The following is a 15,553-nucleotide window of genomic DNA, read 5'->3' as shown; positions in this document are numbered from 1 at the left end:
TTCCTGTCAGTTACACTCTGTACTGTGCGACGTGGGAGGACAAGAGTAGACAGCCAGTCCTAGTCTCTATCTCTACTCCAGGGACAGGTGCAGGTGGGTCTGCACCCCCACCCGTGGCCCCCATAATCCAATGCACCCCAGCAGACTACTTCCGGGTTGCCTCGAACCCGTGAATGAGAAGCAGCACTGTGCCTGCACTGACCTGCTGACTCCAGGCTCCCCAGGACCAATGACATGGGAAAACCAAGTCAAGCAGGAGGCAGGAGGGACTCGAGAGGGGAACCAGCAGTGGCCGATATCACCAGCAGAACCCCGAGCCTGGGGAAGTTCTTCTGTTGGAGAATTTTCCCCAAACGTGGGATGACGGGCAGGTGAAGTGAGCTGAAGCCTAACCTCCTAGAACCCGGCCATACACACCCCAGCGCAGAAAACCCTCGGCCAGTCAGTGACCAACGTCCTCCTGTCTTGTAGTTCTCCCGATAACACTGCTGCCCAGGGACCCACCTGACTGGGAATTCCACAACCGTGTCGAGCTTATCCCTCCAGTATCTGCTGTAGGAGAAACGTTTGAGGTGCACCACCAGGATCTTGGGCAAGGACCACAGGTCAAACTTCTTTGTGGCCTGCTGATGCTTCTTACAGTTGGGACAGTACCTGAAAAGAGAAATCTCCACTGAGTGGGGAGGGCGCTCCAGCTGGGGACGAGCAGCAAGCCCACGTCCCTTCTTGCACTTGGTCTGAGTGCTTTGGGGCTGGCAGGGCTCTGAGTCGTCTTCTAAAACAGGGTGATGTCTTTCTTCGTCTGGAAAAAACGATCCACACAGAAAGACTAGTGTTGTAGGATAGGCCATGTAAAAGAGCGACACGTCCAAACACAAAGGGATCTGACGTACACCACTGGGCCAGTGGATTGGAGTCTAGTGTGCGTGGGTGACCCTGCCCAGAGTGGGGCGCTGCCTACCAGGGGTCGTGCTCCCCAAGCGTCTCCATGGTGGTGAAGAGCTCAATGCAGTCTCGCAGAGCCATGGCAGTCTTCTTCTTCTTCTGAGGCTGCAACATGCTCACGTGCTTCTCGAAGGCCTGTGAGGAACAAAGGGCCGAGTTCTGCTGGGGAAACAAGATCTTACCAGGTTGAGCCGCAACCCCACGAGTTCTCACGCCTGGAATATAATGTACTTTCTGGAGCCTCGGAACAGATGATGACAAAATCTCTTAAGTGCCTGTCATTCTCAGTCTGAAGTATAACTTGTTAAATGGCTACGGAACTGAGAGTGACCCGAACACACATCCAGAGCAGACCTACCTCAGATTCTTGCTCATCATAATAAAGGCTCCGGCTCTCACTGTCCCAATCGATGGCCAATGTGGATCGAGCTGTGGAGGAGAACAAAAGTGTCACTCGTTACTGAATGGCCAGCAACAGGAGAGGCTCTTCAGGTGACAGCAGTGAGAAGGCCCATTCAGACTGCACCATCAATACCTGCTCACCCGTCACCAGCCACTGCCAAGAGCAACGCCCTGCCTTTAGCCAGCTGTGAATCCCTGGGTCCCCAAATCCTTTGGCAAAGATTTCCTTAGTGCTACAGACAAGCTCCAAAGGTGCTGATTATAAAGAATTCTGAAAGGGCAGAGGTCAAGATGAAGTAACAGCAACCAGATTTACCCTCCCACCTTAAACGATGAGAAAACCTGACAAAACAGGAGAAACAACTGTTCTTCAGACACTGGATATTAGGCAGAGCAAGAGTAAGACACCTGAGAGATGGAAAACAAACAAGGAGATGCCACATGCCCCTCCCCCCTTACTTAGTGCCTGGAAGTATTTTCCAGGCCACAGCATGAGGGAGGAGGAAAGAGAGAGGAAGAGTGAGGGGAGGAGTCAAAGACTGGCGTTCCAGAAAAGAGCTGGGAATTGCAAAGCACTGTACTAGAGAGGCGGGAGCTGCAAAGACAGAGACAGAGATAGAATGCACAATATCTCAATAAAGCTGTTATTTAAAATATTTTTAAACAGGTATAACAAAGGGGGAAAAGAGAGCTACCAGTAGCTAGCTAGCTAAAGGACATGTAGCTAATTTCTTCTCCAATGAAGGAAGCTAGAAGACACAGAGATGCTTTTGCAGCTCCCCTCCCGACCCCAGGCAGGCGTCTTCACCGTCCACTCATGCTTGTCACACACAACGCACACCACACCCGCGTGGATGCCTCTCTCCACCTGGAGGGCAGGCCCCATGACAGGCTCCAGGGACCAGAAAGACTACAAAACCCATGACCATCCTCCAGATGGGTCACATTTCATGAGTATCCTTATGGAACAAAAGAAAAATGCATTTATTCTCATAAAGTGAAACGAGTCTGGGGGAGCACTACCACGGGAAGGGGAGGGGATGCACAAGAATTGTTATCAACCCGCAGCAAAGGTTGTGAAAGGTGGTGCCAGCAGAGGGAGAGCGCACTTCCATCTGAAGTCATCAAGGACCAAAGAGAAAAGCCTGACTACCACGGTGTGCGCGCGTGCATTTTCTCTGACAGTCAGGGAGCTTCGTGCCAAGGACCACACAAATGTGTGTTCCTGAAGCTACATGGAGATCATGAGAGCCCAAAGCAGTGAGTACTGAGAGCTAGTGTTTTCAAGTAGAACTTAGGTCCCCAAAAAGCCATTTGAAAGGTCAGAGGAACTGCTTACAGTTGAGTTTAAGTAGTTTTCCATCCGTTGCAAGTGAATTTATGTCGGCTGTTCCGTAGGAGTTCACCAGGCTAAAGGTGAAAAGCCTTCGTGGGCAGGGCCGACCTGTGCTGGTCTTCCGGGCAGTCTCCCCACGGTCACTGCCTGGCTCAGCCTCCCCGCTGCCTTCCGCTTCTGAGAGCTGCTCTTTGTCTTCCTCCTGGTGCTCCATTTCTTCCTCATCTTCTCCTGGCACACAAACAAAAAGTAATGTGCATATAATTTGCCACCGCCTCAATGTCAAAAATTGTATTTGTTACGTAACCGCGGTGCTCCCTTCCAGATCTTGTACTGTGTATGCGGAACTACATCTACGGCTCTGCATTTCCAAGGCACCTGAGGTGCCCCGCACAAGCCGGGAGACAGGCAGAGTGGGCAGTGCTGTTCCATAATGAGGAAGCGGAGGCCCAGAGAGCCGCCCAAGGGTAGAAAGTGAGCGGCAGTCCTGCCAGTCCTAAACTTGGCCCCTCACCACCTGTGGTTTACTGGGCTTCACCCCACGGAGTCTGACTCTCGACGTCATTATCAGGCCCACAGAGAGAAAAGGACCGAAATTAAACACGCACTCAACACTCGAGAAAACAGTTTGGTAAGAAGTGCAAGTGAAAAGTCAGCTTTTCAATATTATAATAAACACCAGTGTTGAGTGAAAGTCCTCAGCTCTTCCACAAGAAACATTTGCTGGCTGTGCCTTCAACCAGTGTTTACTGATGTCTCCCACAGCTACTGCTACGATGGGTCCCAGGAACACAGCTGACAGGGTCCTCTCCTCCTTTCTTTTCTATTTTCATTTGATATTGCTGAGTTTCATGAGTTTTAAGAGGCATTTTAGAGACATACGCTGATGAGTAAATTTCCCAGGTGTTTCCAGAACTGGTTTATGTGGCTGCAATACAAAGTTCCAACAGGGCAGGCCCAGTGGCTCAGGTGGTTAGAGCTCCGTGCTCCTAACTCCGAAGGCTGCCGGTTCGATTCCCACATGGACCAGTGGGCTCTCAACCACAAGGTTACCGGTTTGACTCCCCCAAGGGATGGTGGGCTGCGCCCCCTGCAACTAGCAACGGCAACTGGATCTGGAGCTGAGATGCGCCCTCCACAACTAAGACTGAAAGGACAACTTGACTTGGAAAAAAAGGCCTGGAAGTACACACTGTTCCCCAATAAAGTCCTGCTCCCTTCCCCAATTAAAAAAAAAAAAAAAATCTTAGAAAAAATAAGGGGAAAAGAAAAAAAGTTCCAAGAAGTGCTCACTCCGGCAACACAACGATACAGAGATCAGCATGGCCCCTGTGCAAGGATGACATGCAAATTCGTGAAGCGTTCAATACTTAAGGAAAAATAAAAAAGCTCCAAGAATATAGTCATCAGACTTGTTGGGCAGCTGAAGGGGAAAGTTAAGCTATCAGGTAAGTAATTTCAACAAAGATAGGACAATTCCAACAGGTGATATAAAGTAACGGGATGAAAAGATTTAGAATATGAATTTATTCTACATCCAGGGAAGTATCAGTAGAATCGGAGACTCTGAGAGGAGGCTGTTCTACTCTGAGAGGAGGCTGTTCTACGTCAGAATCCTCTTTCAAGGACAGATGGTCCTGGGGTTCGCTAGGAAGGACGAGTCGGTCCCAGGACAGTGCCGTTTCCTCTTGGAAACAGCATGGCGTTGGATGAGTGGTGTGAAGTGGCTCCCTGTTAGCACCACCCCGAAACGGCCAGCTTGCACAAGGCTGCGAGGCCCAGCTCTCGGGGATGTTCCTTTCCCAACCAGGTAGCGTGACTCCTGAGACAATGGCACTGCCCATTTTACACCCAGGTAAGCCTGCCCCACTCCCAGACTCCCGAGTGAAACCCTACCCTGCCTGCCACCTCTCCGGGAGCCTCAGCCCCACTGTGAATGAACAATGCCTGACACTGTAAGAACGCCATCCCTGGCTGTGCTTCTACCAGCCAGTTACTTGGACAATCTCAGGAACCTTCTGCTAATGCTGTCAGAATTAAATGTCATGAAGTGTGTATCACAGGATGAGAAAAGAAAGCAGGGTCCACTGACAGCAACTGCCAAGGTCACTCAGAGAATGAGCAGGAGACAGCCACCAAGGAGCCACCGCAGTAAAGTGGTTAGAAATGCTTTAAATTTAATTTTAATTAAACAGGGTTTGAAGTCTATGCCCCAAGACTCACTTACAGGATTCAAAAGGAGGGAGTAATTCTTCCTGAACAGGAGACTGACAGATGGAATGTCTAAGCAGCGTGGCTAATTATGACAACAGCAAATACTTACGTGGTGTTCTTAGTCGTCTATTACGTGCCATGTATTCTAACTATCTTATGAAATTGTAACCTCAACTCTGTGAGGCAGGTGTTACCATCCCATTTTGCAGATGAGTAAGCCAAGGTTCAGAAGTATGAAGTGATTAGACCAAGTCCACCCACACCTTGAGCTGGGAATCACAGGGCCTCAACTTCCAAGAGCACTGAGAACGCACAGGTCACCAAGTCTGCTCCGAGACTACCCTTACCCCTGCGACACCTCTGCTTGTGGGACCTGTGCACAGAATGCACTTCTGTTCGTCCCAGTGGGAGAACAGGATATGTTGGGCCAGGATAAGAATACGATGACAATAAATGCTCCAACTAAAACACCAATAACAATTTGAACACCCGCTGAAGACACAGCCTTGTGGTCACTGCTTTTAATGTCAATTCTCACTTTCCAGGACGGTGCATGTCAGAGAAATCTGGGCCTTCGGATTTACAAATGAGAATTTCTGGCACTAACTTGGAGGACATTTACGATTTTATGGAAATAAAACCACTGACTCACGTGGCCCCCAAAAGAAGGGTGTCAGCCACAGTGCAGGTCAGATATGGCTCCTCGGTCAGAGACGAGCTTGTGAGCACCCGGCCACAGGAGGATGGCAAGGGCTCTGAGTATCCTGCAATGAGCCTATCCCAAGGCTTTTCAGACTATGGCTCTCTTCCCTCCCATAGCAGGACCTGTCTAGTCAGCCACCGCTGTAGCTTCCTGGGTAGAAAGATACGCCCAAGAGAACCTCTCTCTGCCTCCTGATTGGCTGGCCAGGACTCCTGTCCTCCCCTGGGCAGTGCTATACCACGGTCATGGGTGAAGGCCAATAGAGGCTGATAGAGGCTGGGTCATGGAGGTCGTCAAGTGCTGGAGAAGCAACCATTTTGCAATCCCAATAGATCAGAATCAAATCCTGACTGCCTCACGACCTTGGGCAAGTTGCTCAGTCCTGCTAGGCTCAGTCTACACGTCTAAGAAGATTCCACGAGGTGCCCAAGTTGGACAGTGGGCACCAGCAGAGCCAGCTCCCAGGTCTGCTCCCTAGGCAGAGCCCCCACCCCAGCCTCAGAGCCTCCCTGTCCCACGTGTACAACACCTTTGGAAGAAGAGGGAGGTCAGGAGGGATTTGGTCAGTCACAGCCCCACAGCGTGGCGAGCGCTCACCTTCACAGCCGCCCCTGGAGCCATTGCAGGCCCCCGGCTCCAAGGGCAAGCTGCCACACTCATCAGGCAGTGGCTGTTTTATATAGCGGCTTGAAAGAAAGAAAGGGGGGGGAAAAACTGTTAGCTGTAACATTTACGTATTTTTCTCCACTACTCAGCTAGAGGTAGTCCATAATTTATATATTCAGCTATTTGCAAAGCAATTTGTGTATAAAGGGCTTTAAAACCCTGTGATGATTCAGCAGTTCCAGAAACTGAGAGGCCCCCAAGAGGTAGATGTCTCACTACCAAGTCACTGGGGACTCTGAGAAGGTCTGTTTCGAGTCTTCCACAAATGTCCTACATGTAGCACCATCATTTAAAAGACATTTCCCAGTCACATTAATTATCAGCCTCAGAATGACAGCGGAATACTTTAAAAATTATATTCAAATCCAAAATGCCATGAAGAATGCACAAGACTCCCTAAAGCAGGTGACTGACAGGTGTTGACAGCCAGGATTCCAGGGACCAAAGGCTTAGCTGCCCAGCTTCACGGTGCTGAAGATGTGCCGGGTATCCTGTCCCAACAGCACCTGCCCTGGCCCTGCCAGGGGCTGGCACAGCTGCATTTCTAACAGATGTGGGCACACGACATCAACACAGGCACTCTGCTGGGGGCAGTCACTACCACTACTGGGCCTACCTTGATTTTAGATAACAAGCCAATCACATTCCTGTCACCAACCTGATATGCTCACAAACAGCCTGGTACAAAGACTCGAGGGTTAGCTTGTGCTTGGGGACAGAAATCAGCAGTGGCTGCCCATACAGCACTGCCCCAGAGGAAGTGCTTGACGGCCTGGATTTCCTCTCCCTGAAGTAGACCGGAAGCGTGACACATTCTGAGCCATCCGCGGAGGTGCTGCAGACCTCGTACCTGTGTCAATGACACAAGAGGGCAAGTTCAGAAGCAGGTTCCTATGAGTGACAGACATGTGAGCTGCAGTTACATGGTGGCCAGGACTATGGTTATTAGGACAGAGCATACTTTAGCACAAAAGGCAAGAAACCACTTTCAAGACGATTCTAGAGGCTTGGTCAAGAGTCCCAGGGAGGGTCACTGCCAGCACAACGTAAACCTACATAACCGGGGCTCGGGGTACCGTGATCCTCCTTCCCCCAACCATGGCCTCCAATTCTCTGGTCGTTCAACTGGGACTCAGCACAGATGACGACTGTCATCTGGACTGTCACTCCACACACAAAGGCACACAGGGTGCCCGGCCACCAAATTCATCTTCTGTCACCAAGGAGCTCAACTTTTAAAAAGGCATTCTCAGGGCCTAGCCCTTTAATGAAACAAAAAATTGTACAAAGATATACACCCCTAGAACATTAACCAAAGACTTTTTATTTCAAATGAGGAAGCTGATTTATAAAACTAATTGCTTGCCATCTTTGTTCTTTTAAAAACACTGAAGTAAAAGAATCATATCTAATTTAAAAAAAAAAAATCAGAGATAACCAAAGAAACTGCTAAATAGAAATCAATGATTTTGAAAAATGTGTCTTACTTAGTGAATACATGGGATTGAGGAGATTTATAGATGTTTTATCCTGGAACAGGTGTTACCAAAATTGCTGGCAACCGACTGTAGTCTTTCCCTCTTCCTATAGGGGGAGACACAAACTTACTGATTCAATTTTTGAAACCTACTGACACAAACACACACACACACACCCCTCCCCAGATGCCTGGCAAACAGTCCTGACAGTAGTAAATGCAGGGGGAGTTCTAAGAAAATTCACAAAAATGTCCAGGTGTGCTCTAAGGTAAGGACCCAGTGATCTAGCATCAAGGTGAGGAACCAGGCCTTGGAGTGAGGCTGGCCCAGGTTCCAGGTCCATCACTGCCAGTTTCCAGCTGCTGGGACCAGGCCAAGCACCCTAACTTCTGAGTCTGTTTACTCAATAGACAACACAATGCCCCACCTTGCTTTGTGATAGTGAGAATTAAATAACTAAGAATCACAGTGCACCACATGGTTATTGGGTGTTTTCATATGACAATTATCAATTCATCTTTAAACTAATTTGAGTTCCTGTTGGTTAGCCCTCAAGCCCTCTGAAATGTCCTTCGGTGATGGCGGTTTGCCAAGCTCCCCATGGGGTGATGCCTTCTTAGCTCAGGTGTGTACAAACAGTTTCCAGAATTGAGGGGGGACTATGTTAAGGACCTGAGGTCACACCCTAGCCCTGCACCCCAGTATGAGCCTGGGAGCCCTCCATTTGTAAAGTGAGGGAAGATGGCTATGAGTGGGGAGGCAGCCTGTGCAAGTTGAACAGAACTAGGATCCTAGACATGGTCAAAAACTATTCCTTGTAGAGTGACCTAGAAGTCAAGAGAAGGAGATGACTCCTTTGTTTACTGTCCCTCGGCCAAAAACTAAAACAAAACAAAATCCCCAAAACCTTCCTCAGCAGAGGCAAGTTATTGAGAGGCGATCAGGGAGAGAGAGCCGGGATGGGGTACACATTCAAACTTCCCTGGGCAAGGGGCTGTCTGGGAATGCAGGCAAGCTCGCATTCCACCCCATCTAGCTGGGAGAGGGACATATACAAAATTACAAGGCGCAGCCTTAAAGAAAGAAGACGTGGGAGGGACCGAGGAGACCAGCTGGAGTTTAAGTGCACTGTCCCCACAGGAATGAGAAAACTGAGCCTCAGAGCTTACCAGTGTTAGAGCTGAGAAAGGCTCTTTAAATCAACCCTCTCTGTCATTCCGAGATGGCATCTGTCTAAGGATCTGCTGCTTATAGCATGCAGCAAGGACGAGACCCTCCCTGTCCCACGTCCCTTCTTCTGTCTTCCCATGCCCCTCACACAGCAGACTCTTCTTGAGAAAGGCATTTCTAACAGTAAGACCATGTGCAGGACCACAGGACAGGCCATCTTAAGGGGTAGCAACGGTTGACAAAAGGCTGTGTTCACGATGAGGAGAGTTATCTGGAATATCCAGCTCTGAAGTGCCAGTAGGTGCTTAGCACAGACGGCTACCCACAATTCCCTAACACCTATGTCTTGCACCCAGGGATCAGGGCCAATCACATGGGCACCGACTGCCAGGACTTCTGCTCTGCACCAACAAGGCAAAGCCTCCAGAATGTTTCCTTCGACCCTGCAGCAGAAACTGCTGAGTACTCACACAAAAATGTCATCCCGAGGCATGATGTGGTTTAAACCTTCGTCCATTTGGAAAATTTTGTGGAACCGGTGATTATACACATCCGTGACCACCATCTAAGAACCAAGAGTAACAGAAATATTACAGGATGCATTAACAGTGCCATTACTTAAAACCCAGAAACAAATGAAAATAATGTGCTAGAGCGTTGCCTCCAGAGAGACCATCATGTTACCAGCCCCAAAGCTCAGGGGCCAGGGCCCAAGGGGGAACACCATGGCTGCCTCCAGTAAAAAACATGCTGCTAACATCTGAGCCAAGGTTTATGATGGAATCTGCCCTGAGTGGCAGGAACGGTGGGGAGTGAGTACTGACCAGAGACTGGTAGTTATCTAGAAACCCCTGGGGGTTCCCTGGGGCTAAAAGTTTCCAAGCCATCCTCAGCATATAGCAGACAGACCAAAACCCAACTACCACAACCACCTGATACCAGCAGGGATGCAAGAGGAGTGGGGAGGAGCAAGGGCATGACCCAGGCTAGGACAGGGGAGGGACTGGGAGCATCCAGGAGGATGGGCCCTCATGCAAGGGAAGGTCTTCACTTTCCCCACTTCCACACAGGGCCAGGTTCAGCAGAAAGCCCAGATGGGCAGCTGTTTTTAAATAAAGATTTCTATCAGGAACATCACAATGTCACTCCACAGAGGTATGGAGTTTAGGGCAGGAAAAATCTTCCAGCTTCTCACATGACAGAAGAGGTTGCAGGAAGGGTGGTAAAGCTGAGAGCAGAGCCCTACTCCTGGCCCTCTGACCAATGGAGGAAAAATTGTGTTCCCTGGGGCTGGCAGGAATGGTCTCAGCCACAGAGCACAGTGAGCGAGGGTCAGGGATCCGAGGCATCCAGATATAATCACATCTGCGCTGGCAAATAAGAACTACCCCCCAAAAGTGGCTACAAGGTAGAAAATAAACTCCAAAGGACTCTGAAGTGACCCCAACAAGCCGAGTGCCACTGCCCAGCCCGCCTTACGTTTTCTGCAGCGATGCCGGACAGCCTGGAGAGAGCCTCGCACAGGTCAGACATGGCCCCCATCAGCGGCACGATCACGCGGTACTGCAAAGGCAAGATGGGAGAGGTGACGAGGGTGCTCCGCAAAGGGGGGGAGACGAGCCGGGAAGAGCAAGCACCTCGGAAGGCAGAGGTGTCCTTCCAGAAACAGTGCACAGAGTGAGGTCAGGGTCCAGGTGAGCGGCCTGCAGAGCAAACAGGCAGGTCTTCTGTACCAGCACCTCGTTCTCTGCTCAGATAGTAGCGCAGGTGTGGGGTGAGCTCTTTCCCTCTTAAACATTCCTTTATTTTATTCTTAACTATGTTCTTTAAAGAACTGTTAAACTATACAAATTGCCAACCAGTCCTGCATGTCATATTCCCTGACAGATGAAGAAACCAAAGCCAGGAGACTGCAGTACAGTCATGCAGTGAGCCATGAGCAGGGCTAGATGCTTGGACCTGCTGGTCACACCTCCCATCTGGCCCTTTGGTCTGGCCAAGGTCTCCCAGATGATTTAGGGGTAACCTAACCAAGGAAAGTACCCTGCTTCTGAGTCCTAAACATTCAGATTCAAGAGCCACTGAACAGATCAGCCAGGCTGCTTTCGTCGAATGAATGGAGCGTGGGGAAAAAGTGACAGAGAAGCCCAAAGGACCTTCACAACAGGTTACGCAAAGGTCCGATGGAAGCCAAGGGCACACATTTAGGCAAGTGCCAGTGGGTTTCAGAGACAAGTGCTCGAGTTGATGCAGCAGATGGAAGCAGCCCCACTCTGGTCTGAAGACCACTCACAACAAGAGGTACCACGAGGATGCCAAGTCTCTTACCTGAGTAGGTCTGCAGCGAGGGTCAGCAGGTACCAAGAAGACCTCCATAACTCGATCTTTCTTCAAGGGCAGTGGGAGAGTTAGATAGCAAAATGGGTCAAAAGTCACAGAAACCTTAGCACATTCTGGACAAACCAAAGTAGATTTGAAGAGGCCGTGGAACGTATCCACAATAACAGAGTCGTTCCTCAACCGATGATTCTCCCAGGCTTCTTTTGCGACGACCTGGAAGAAGAGGAGGAGGATCAATAAGACATTCTCAATACCCGTCCTTTACCCCTGCATCCAGAATGACTGACAGCAAGATCTGAGATAGACCACGAGGCAGTCTGTGAAGCCAAGAGCTTGGTCCAGGCCAGCCTTGGCTAGGACCGTGCTCTTAGCGTACCATGCTCACACCACACGCCAGCTCTACACCCAATCACAAACAAATTGGTGACATAGGATCTAAGGCATCTGTCTGTCTTTTCATGAGCACGTGGACATGCCCAGGGCAAGGACTGCCTCCTGTCTGGTTCCCTGCTCCAAAGTCCTTTCAGTGAGGTTTTAACTTGTATCATTGTTCAGGGAACTGACAGTTTTCCCTTTAAGATGTAAATGCTACTTTAAAAGATTCGTATCAATGATTCCACTGTGACAAGGTAACTTACCAAATTCCCTTTTCACAGATCAGAAAATCAAGGTAAAAAGTGCAAATACCCTAATAATATTAATAGCAAACTATTTTAATAATCATAGATGGATTTAATGACAGCTGTAATAATCTCAAGAGCCCACACTACAGACACTTTATAGCTTTCAGTGTCCCGGTCTCTGATTCACCAATGAAATTATACTGAGACACAGACTCCAACTGGAAGACGCCCAGAGGGAGCACCCCGGGTTGGCCCTTTCTGACCTGGCATGCTGTTCTGTACCAGAACCCACGTCCACACCACCAACAGCAGCAAGAGGCAGCCAGGGCCCCGGCACCAATACTCCAAGAACAAGACAATGTCCCTGCAAGTCTCACTAGGAGGCAACTTCTCGGAACACTCGTGCGCAGAGGCCTCCCTGTCATACCGCATCTGGCCGCCCGTTGGCATCCTGCAGCTCCAGGTAGGGCTTCTTCTTCACTCGGTTCAGATCTTCGTGCAATCCGTCTAGAAGAAAGGCTAACAGCTCCTGAGAGTCTTGTTGCTGGTAGCCAGAAAACTGAGGGGCGAAACGTCCCACTTGGGTCTACGACAAAGGTATCAGAAGGCATAAGATATAAAGAACCAGTGAAGTCAGAGAGAAAATTGTTACCAAAAATAGCTTTGCAGAGTCAGCTGGGACAGTAGGAGAGAACAGCATCTGGTTGAGCAGCCCGATTAATTCCTCGAGGCCTAAACGGGGACGGCAGTTCTCACCAGAGGGAGGACAATGGACCTGGGACCTGGGCCACTGCCCTGAAAGAAGAGCAGCCACACCTCCTACGTACTGACATGAATGCCTCTCCAACTTCCTTCTCCAGTTCAGTCTCCATGAGAACTTCACAAATGGTACCTGCATCAGCCAGAGGACTCCCCCTGTAACTAACCCTCCTAGACCTGACTAAAGAACTCTGCTTGGCCTTGATCTACACCAGTGAGCCTCAGAGTAAGGCCCCCCACCAGCGGCCTCAACACCACCTGGGAGCTACTTAGACCCCACCCCAGACCTGCGCAATGAGAAACTCTGGGGATGGGTCCAGCAGCCTGCGTTTCCACAAGCCCTTCCAGAGACCCTGCAATAAGTCCAAACGTTAGAGAGCCACTGCTCTACACCTGTGCTGTCCAATACCAAAGCCATTAACCATGCATGGCTATTTAGATTTAAATTAAAATTAAATACAATTAAAAATTCAGTTCCTTGTTCACACTAACCACATTTCAAGTGGTTAGTGTCTATCGTACCAGATACATATCATACATCCATAATTGGGGAGGCCCTACACTACCCCTAACAGCCCTAAATACTGTCTGCTGAGGGTTTACTTACATCAGCTTCAGCCCAATGTGTTGCTACCCAATTCGAATCTCTTTATGACTTGGTATGTTCGTAGCAATTTACATATATTTCCCAGGAATTAATGTGAAAATGGGGATGAAAAGAATTAAGTTTTCAATTTCAACAAACCATCTAAGATTTTAATTTTCTCATTGAAGGTGCTCTTCTTTTTTTCTTTTTGAATCAAAAATATGCATATCTTTACCTCCCATGGGCTTCATGAAAGCTCCTTGAATCCCAGTGGTGCACGCTAAATACGATTTCTCAGATTTCAAAATATGGAGGCAAGGCACTTCCCCCTCAGCGGGAAAAACATTGAGGGCAATGGAAAGGCTGAGCTGCTCCAAGCGCCCATCTTCTTAGCTGAGGGACCCAAGTAAGAACTGCCCCTTACATCGCCTTCCAAGAATATCAACCCAATTCCTGACCCAACTCAAACCACAGAGGATATAGGTTCCAGGTTCAGAGAACCCAGGCATACCCTTCACACAATACTGGGAATTAAACTGGATTGCTATGGTCTGGCTTAGGCTGTTGACCACCTAAAAACGGGTACCACAGAAAACCCCATTCTGAGCAACCAGCTTACAAATGACTTCTCAAGTATCTCCAGCCAGAGGAGGGGGCTGAGGTCACTTAAGATGAGTGTGGGCTGAACCGCTCAACAACAGAAAAGGAAGATCTGATCAGTTGGTGTTTTTAGTCTCAGGTCCCATCTTAATCCCAAAATGCAAGTAAAGGAATGCCTCATTACACCACGAAACCGCACTCCCCGAACAGGAAAAAAGTATATACATGAACCTACTTTGAACATGCGAGGTGCCACATGAGCGTCCCTTCCAGACCACATCTGCTTAATGAGCTCTGCGTAGGCCTCTGCGATTTCCCCTTTCATCCCCAGAGGGTTGTCTCTGTTGATTTCAGCCTCATATTCATCTTTGAGAAAGTAGTCGGTCAGCGGCGCGGTATTGCTCAAGCACTGAAAGAGAACACGATCGGAGCTCACACCCCTTCAGGAGAGCAGCAGAGATAGAAGACAAACCACATTCTAAAGGATGAGGGTCAACGCCAACGAAATGAACTAAGTGCTCAGCAGAGTCTCTGAAAGGCTCCCAGCACTCAGGCCCAGCCTCCCAGAAGCCCAGGCTGCAGGCCCACCTCGCAGCTAACCTCCCTTGGACGTGGCCTCAGAGGAGCTCACACGCACTGGCTAAGAACCGTCTCTGAGGGCAAAAGCTCTGCACCCCAAGTGCCTGGCACCCAACAATTTTCTATTCAATGGAAGACCATTTTTAAGATAATTTCTCTGTTGGGATTGGAACATTCCACTGTTTCATGAGAAGACAAACTATAAACAAACTGGAGGCAAAATGTTTTACTGAAGCCAAAACAATATGGGGGGAGGGAATCAGGCTGAGACAGTACAAAAACAATAAATAATATCATTGTACGTGTGTATACTAACTTTAACTCTTCAAGTTCAAAAATGAAGGGGGGTACTGAGTTTCATCAAATGTTTTTTTCTACATTTATTGAGGTGCTCTATGGTTTTCTCCTGTATTCTGTCATTATGTTAAACGACACTGCTTATTTTTTCAGGAGTCAAACCAACCTTTCTCTCCTGGCACAAACCCTACTTGTGTCACCACTTTTAGATATCGTTAAATTTGACTTGCTAAATTTTTACTTTATTTGTGTCTATAGTTAAAAGATATGACAGTCTAAAATTTTCCTTTTTAAAAATTCTTCGTCAGATTTTGGTAGCAGAGTGTGCTGCTTTGTAAAATTATTTGGGGAGCTTGTTCCTTGTTTTCTACTTCCTGAAAGAGTTTATATGACTGGTATCATTTCTCCCTTAAATCTTTGAATACATTTACCAATAAAGCCATCAAGAAGAAGAGTTTTCTTCATTACAAGGTTTTAATTACCGAATTAATTTCTTTAACAAATACAGGACTATGCAGATTTTCAACTTCTTCCTGTGTTTAAGCTTGATAAATTATGTTTTTCAAAGCAGCTTGTCTAAAACTTGCCATCTGAATTGTCTAATTTAAGGGCATAAAGTTGTTCTACTATCCTCTAATATTATCTTTTCGTGTTTGTAGGACCTATAGTGATAGTCCTTTTTCATTGCTGGCATTAGTCATTCATATTTTCTCTCTTCCTGATCAGTTTCCCTAGGAGCTTATCAATTTTGTTTTGTTTTTTACAACGAATTAAATTTGGCTATCCTGTAAATCTGCTTTGCATTTCATTAATTTAATTTCTGTTCTTATCCCTATTATTTCCCTCCTTCTATTT

At 48.3% G+C, this 15,553-nt stretch overlaps 1 protein-coding gene and 1 pseudogene across 3 annotated transcripts in view; one reads left to right on the top strand and one right to left on the bottom strand.

The window, feature by feature from the left end:
• USP4 (ubiquitin specific peptidase 4) overlaps positions 1-15,553 on the bottom strand; it is a 38,989-nt gene that overhangs the window by 3,942 nt on the left and 19,494 nt on the right. For 2 of the 3 annotated variants that reach the window (XM_033131726.1, XM_033131727.1), the window contains 11 exons: positions 14,058-14,231; positions 12,305-12,463; positions 11,243-11,467; positions 10,394-10,477; positions 9,385-9,479; positions 6,925-7,116; positions 6,198-6,286; positions 2,687-2,914; positions 1,304-1,374; positions 962-1,080; positions 505-654 (listed from right to left, as the gene is read on the bottom strand). In XM_033131726.1, the coding sequence (XP_032987617.1) occupies positions 505-654; positions 962-1,080; positions 1,304-1,374; positions 2,687-2,914; positions 6,198-6,286; positions 6,925-7,116; positions 9,385-9,479; positions 10,394-10,477; positions 11,243-11,467; positions 12,305-12,463; positions 14,058-14,231 (1,586 nt within the window). Of the gene's footprint in view, positions 1-504; positions 655-961; positions 1,081-1,302; positions 1,375-2,686; positions 2,915-6,129; positions 6,287-6,924; positions 7,117-9,384; positions 9,480-10,393; positions 10,478-11,242; positions 11,468-12,304; positions 12,464-14,057; positions 14,232-15,553 lie in introns of those variants that run through there. The other variant, XR_004425426.1, reaches the window with a different exon arrangement.
• LOC117037356 (uncharacterized) lies at positions 3,986-4,057 on the top strand (annotated as a pseudogene).

This window comes from Rhinolophus ferrumequinum, chromosome 17 (assembly GCF_004115265.2).
Source record: "Rhinolophus ferrumequinum isolate MPI-CBG mRhiFer1 chromosome 17, mRhiFer1_v1.p, whole genome shotgun sequence".
NCBI classification, from domain to species: domain Eukaryota; kingdom Metazoa; phylum Chordata; class Mammalia; order Chiroptera; family Rhinolophidae; genus Rhinolophus; species Rhinolophus ferrumequinum.
The sequence above is the reverse complement of the archived record's forward strand: the minus strand, read 5'-3'. Positions and strand labels throughout refer to the sequence as shown.